The 6,369-nt window shown below is 39.7% G+C and overlaps 1 protein-coding gene across 1 annotated transcript; it reads right to left on the reverse strand.

Annotated features, from left to right (window-relative positions):
* Positions 1 to 1,496: 1,496 nt before the first annotated feature.
* Positions 1,497 to 5,981, reverse strand: LOC139381742 (F-box only protein 5-like). The gene is made up of 5 exons (XM_071125486.1): positions 5,829 to 5,981; positions 4,289 to 4,947; positions 4,092 to 4,182; positions 2,308 to 2,505; positions 1,497 to 2,114 (listed from the first exon to the last, which is right to left on the reverse strand). Exons 2-5 carry the CDS (start codon positions 4,918 to 4,920, stop codon positions 1,857 to 1,859), a joined length of 1,179 nt encoding a protein of 392 aa, XP_070981587.1. The 5' UTR covers positions 4,921 to 4,947; positions 5,829 to 5,981; the 3' UTR covers positions 1,497 to 1,856.
* Between the last annotated feature and the right edge of the window lie 388 nt (positions 5,982 to 6,369).

A 6,369-nucleotide genomic window follows, 5' to 3' on the forward strand; every position in this document is an offset into this window, starting at 1 on the left:
TGTTAAAAAAGTTTGAAATATCCAATAAATGTCGTTCCACTTCATGATTGTGTCCCATTTGTTGTTGATTCTTCACAAAAAAATACAGTTTTATATCTTTATGTTTGAAGCCTGAAATGTGGCAAAAGGTCGCAAAGTTCAAGGGGGCCGAATACTTTCGCAAGGCACTGTATGTAGATTGGCATCACTAATCACTATTGAATGATATGTAGGCTTGCCACCTAAATTTGAGCCTCTAAAACATACCCAGAAAACAACCTCTCTTCATGACGCATTATATTTCTTGTCCCTTCTCATTTCACAGGAATATTCTGTGCACAACTGATTATTTCAACCAGGAAATGGAGCCTATGAAACTAATTTCACAGTCAGACTGGGGAATAACTGTACTACCCAGACATTTTAATTGAACAAGTTACATATCCTGAGTGGTGCTTTGGTCTAAGGCACTGCATCTCAGTGCAAGAGGCGTCACTACAGTACCTTGTTCAAATCCAGGCTGTATCACATCTGGCTGTGATTGGGAGTCCCATAGGGCGGGTGCACAATTGGCCCAGCATCGTCCAGGTCTGGCCGGGGTAGGCCATCATTCATTGTAAGTAAGAATTTGAACTTAACTGACTTGCCTAGTTAAATAACAATCACAATTATGAATTGAAATGCCCCTAATAGGTGGGTGCTACACTTTCGGTGGTGGATCTGTTCCAGCCGACCTACAGAGGACAGAAACGGAGGTGCCTGATAAAGAGCTCTGTGCCTGCCTATCTGACTGTTTCTCCCTCCCTGGCAGTACCATCGACCTCAAGCTACTCCGTCACTGAACTGAATCATCCAGCTGTAGAAGACCTTACTTTTCAGATAAGCCTACACATTGAATGTCATTTTGTTATTTGGAAAATACCGGTATTATAAGCGTGAATCTTTAAATCACCATTAAGTGTGTGTAAATATTGGCTGTTTTCAGCTATATGTTGTCTTCTAAATTCCTTAATCTTTCCAGATTGTGAGCCAGGAGGTTTTTAGAGCTACACTATGGCACCATCTAATGGCTGAATGGCTTAGTTTCACTAGTTGTTACAGCTTTTGAAGCAAGTGGCAAACAAGCTATGACAGTGATGTCATTTTCCAGGAAGTAGCTTTGTAGTTTAACTTTTGGAATAGTCTTCAATGGACAAATACATAGCACAATGGTCTTCAGCACAATAACTTAAAAGTATCTGGCAGAAGTAAACTAATACACAAATATATTTTATACATATATTTTTAAACAGCTGTGTTTTCACAAATTAAGATATAATTGTCAAGCCCCTTGAAAAAAAAATCTGGGAACTGACCCTGGAAGTATGATGTAACTTTCATACCCTTATTGGCATTGTAACATGTGTTCTTCTTGATAAATTCTGAAAGAAAGTTGGTGCGTATTACATGGTTTCTGGTAGTATGTGGCTTTGAAAAATAAAAGATCAGTTCTTAAATCCCAAGAGGCATTTATTTAAACAATATAAATATTTACATATCTCACATTTAAAATATGTACAAATATACGACGAGGACAAGGACATTTCATTAAGTAAAATACAAGTCTAGGAAAGATTCCTCTGCATCCAGTGGGATGTTCTTTTTTTGGGCTTCCAGTACAATTGTCGCTTTCTGACGACATTGTCAGACAACTGGAATCACTTGATTGCCTCAGAATACAGTCTACTCTAATGCAGAGTATTCCAATAGCCAAGATACCTTTGGTCTTCGGCGGAGGCGGTAGTGGGCTAAAAGGGCTATGAATAAAACAAATATTCCATAAAAATTGTTAGTTTTAAAAGGTGAGCGATTGGGTCTTATCCCAGGCTGCGTTCATCTTACAGGCGCCTGACGTTCCTCTTGCTGCGAGCGCTGCCAATGAGGATGGGGGTGGCTGTGGAGCTGCTAGGCCGCCATGTCAGCCGGGTGCAGCAGGTTGAGGAGCCGTGGAAGGGGCCCTGGCACTGGGTGCAGAAGTCAAAGGCACAACTAAAGCGGGTACAGGTGGCCCTCATTGCGTCTACATTGTGCTTGGCTGGAGAGCCGCAGCGCTTACAGGGCTTCAGCGACTCGTGCTGCTTCAGCAAACTGGCAGCCTAGAGAACACAACCAAACAAAGTATAAGGCTACAGAGTATAACTCACAATATGTATCATTGGTAACATGAACATAATGTCAATTACTTTTTTGGAACTGATTGGAAGGTGACCAACCCAATAAGTACACACACACTGAGCACCATCATGTCCTCTGAACCTTCATATGCAAAGTGAATAGAGGAACCCTCACCTCTTGGTATTCTCTGAAGCGAGATTGGTGGGAGCAGTATGGCGCCTGTGTGCATGCTCTCTGGGAGAGCATCCTCTTGGTAGACTTCTGGATAGGGGTTGAAGCTACTCTCTGCATACAGGACATTACAACCCTGGACAGGGTGGTGTCTCTCGTCAAAAAACCCACATTCTCCAGTCCTACGGGGATTCTTGAGTCCTATAACAAAAAAGGACATTGCTATTTAGCATACAATACTCATGCAGTGGATTACCCTATGGTTAGGCAATTAAGATTGCAGTACTTCAAAGGGCCTCTAAATAAATGTAAATATCAAACATATCAGCAAAGTTGGGAGCCTCTGCAAGCTTAAAAATCGAAACAGTCAATGTGAATTGAAAGCATTGACACCTGATATTAGAGGTCGACCAATTAATCGTAATGGCCAATTAATTAGGGCCGACTTCAAGTTCATATAACAGTCGGTAATCTGCATTTTTGGACACCGATTATGGCCGATTACATTGCACTCCACGAGGAGACTGCGTGGCAGGCTGACTACCTGATGCAAGTGCAGCAAGGAGCCACGGTAAGGTGCTAGCTAGCATTAAACGCATCTTATAAAAAACAAACAACCTTAACATAATCACTAGTTAACTACACATGATTGATATTACTAGTTCATCTAGCTTCTCCTGCGTTGCATATAACCGATGCGGTGCCTGTTAATTTGTCATTGAATCACAGCCTACTTTGCCAAACAGGTGATTTAACAAGCGCATTCGCGAAAAAAAGCACCAATGTGTACCTAACCATAAACAATGTCTTTCTTAAAATCAATACACAAGTATATTTTTAAACCTGCGTATTTAGTTAATATTGCCTGCTACCAAGAATTTATTTTAACTAGGGAAATTGTGTTACTTCTATTGCGTTCCGTGCAAGCAGTCAGGGTATATGCAGCAGTTTGGGCCGCCTGGCTCGTTGCGAACGGTGTGAAGACCAGTTCTTCCTAACAAAGACCGTAATTAATTTGCCAGAATTTTATATAATCATGACATAACATTGAAGGTTGTGCAATGTAACAGCAATATTTAGACTTAGGGATGCCACCCGTTAGATAAAATACAGAATGGTTCCGTATTTCACTGAAAGAATAAACGTTTTGTTAAGTCTATGATTTGATAGAGCAGTCTGAGCGGTGGTAGGCAGCAGCAGGCTTGTAAGCATTCATTCAAACAGCAGCTCTGTGATTCAAGCATTGCACCGTTTATGACTTCAAGCCTATCAACTCCCGAGAGTAAGCTGGCAATACTAAACATCCAATAGTCAAAGGTATATGAAATACAAATGGTATAGAGAGAAATAGTCCTATAATAACTACAACCTAAAACGTCTTACCTGGGAATATTGAAGACTCATGTTAATAAAAGGAACCACCAGCTTTCATATGTTCACATGTTCTGAGCAAGGAACTTAAACCGTAGCTTTTTTTTATGTGGCACACATTTCACTTTTACTTTCTCCAACACTTTGTGTTTTTGCATTATTTAAACCAAATTGAACATGTTTCATTATTTATTTGAGGCTAAATTGATTTTATTGATATATTATTTTAAGTTAAAATAAGTGTTCATTCAGTATTGTTGTAATTGTCATTATTACAAATATATATAAAAATCGACCAATTAATCGTTATCTGCTTTTTCTTTGGTCCTCCAATAATCTGTATCGGTGTTGAAAAATCATAATCGGTCGACCTCTACCTGATATACATGACATCCATTTAAAATGTTAGCACTTACCTGTAGTCTCTGTTCAGCCTGGTCACATTTACGGAGTGCAGACTTGTCTTGGCAGATTATTTTTCTCCAGCTCTTGCTCACTTTTCTACAGCTGTGAAGAAAACAAAAACCACCATGAATATATGATGAGTACAAAACCATTTTCACATTGAAAAACCTCTATAAAATCATAAGAGCAGTAAAGGTCAAATGTTTACCTTATCAAGTCAACATCAAGAAGACACAGGATCCTGGTTAGGATGTGCTTCATGTCCCTCTCCAGCAGCGCTTTTAAAACATCCATACACTCAAGGCCCATGTTCCCACCAATAACCCTTTCAAGGCCAGAGCCCTCTGCTAGCCAGCTAATGACAGTCCAGTCATAGCTCTGGGTCCTCTTGAAGCTATTGGTGAGTTCTTGGCATATGGCATGTTGAAACTTCAGTATTGGGAGTTGAGAGGCAGAGTGCTTAGCCTTGTGACAATCAGCAACTGGAGGACATGGGGAGAATATCTCCAGTCCTAGAGACTCCCTTTGTTCCTTAACATTATAAAAGTCCTCCATCTGGCTGTTCTGTAAAGACAGGTAACCGCTGTCCTCGAATGCTTCACAGCCTAGGTTCACCTCGTCAAGGATACGGTCATATTGGTTGTTCTCCTTATTGTGAACACCTTGCACATCATCGTTGAGGCAAATGTTGGCAGAGGTGACACCTGGAGAGAGTTGTTTGACTACTAATTGGATGCATCCCATGAGTGGTGAGGTTAAGAGGCCTGACTCCTTGTATGTGACATGTTTCTCCATGTCGCATGCAAACCGGAGTTCATTGTTGTTGGACTGACACTTCATTTTTCATTGACTTCACAAACTGTATCCCTGAGCCAGAAGAGAAGATACACTGCATTAGTCAGTTCCATCTCACAATCAAAACGCGCCAAACTGGCTAGCTACAGTACATAAGTTTCAAACTAGTGTATTGCCCCACTCAGTTACTCGATTTAGCTAAATTCTAAAACATAACATTAACGTTAAACCAATATAACATACACTTAGTTATCAAGAAGTTGCTAACTAGCTGCAATATCTCCATAGTGCGCCTTCCTTTTCCCCCCAAATTTACTTTGTAGCATAGCTAGGTAGCCAACTAATTTGGCATTAAGGTCTTTGATATCACAATAGCCAACTAACTAATGTTAGTCATTTGCATAGTAATTTAGTACAAAATAAGTATTTAACGTACCATAACGTATTAAATCATTTTAATAGTTATAGTCGTTTCCACGTTAGCTATATTCATAGGATAGCCAATGGCATTGGTAATGCTAACTAGTCTAATTTTGAGCCGCGAACTTAAATGGATTTAAAACAAAAATCTGTAACTATAACGACGTCAAATATACATGTAGTTAGCCAACTATTGCAAATCGTACAACTGCCTAGTTGTACAACTGCCTTAAGTTACGTACACAGTTAACGTTAGATAACTACAGTGACATAGCTAGGCCAGGTATGGCTAGCTACCGCTAGTTAGTCAAGCAGCTAACTAACTATGTAGACAAGTTGGCAAGCGAGTAGCGTTAGCTAGCTAACATTGTAACAAAACTAGGGTCATCATGGCTAGAAGGATCTGCTTTCTCAAATAAACGTCAAACGTTTTGCGTAACTAGCCTGAATCAAATGAAATGAGTAATAGCTATTAGCCTAGCAAACAATTTAACAACACAGTTGTTGATTGAGGTAAGAAAAATATTGCATACCTTTAAGGTAACTTCACCTATTTCTGGTCTGCCACCGACATTAGCAGCTAGACTGGGTTCGGAAAATTTCTTGATACTTGAATGAGGAAAATATGGAAAAAGCGCCAGTTCGCTGCACCTTTGAAATCCGTATCCAAAATGTCACAAACCAATGAGGGAAGTTACCTTTAAACCGGGGAACCAATGGGAGAACAGAAAGGCGCAAACGGACGTCTAACGTCAGAGCTTAAACTGCATAAGCCCCACTACATTTTTTCCGACCATTTCAAACATGTACCAGTTATCTTTCTTTGCGAATACAATAGAAATACACCGAGGTAGAGGTGATTCGTTAAAATATTGGTGCAATGTTTTTAATTTTTTGTTAGAAATACACTATTACACTATTACACTACATTGTAGAATAACAGTAGAATAACAGCGAAGACATCAAAACAATTAAATAACACATATGGAATCATGAAGTAATCAAAAAAGTATACAGAAGATATCCCTATTAGACCAGTCCATCATTACTTTAAGACGTGAAGGTCAATCAATC

Source organism: Oncorhynchus clarkii, chromosome 23, assembly GCF_045791955.1.
Source record: "Oncorhynchus clarkii lewisi isolate Uvic-CL-2024 chromosome 23, UVic_Ocla_1.0, whole genome shotgun sequence".
NCBI classification, from domain to species: Eukaryota; Metazoa; Chordata; class Actinopteri; order Salmoniformes; family Salmonidae; genus Oncorhynchus; species Oncorhynchus clarkii.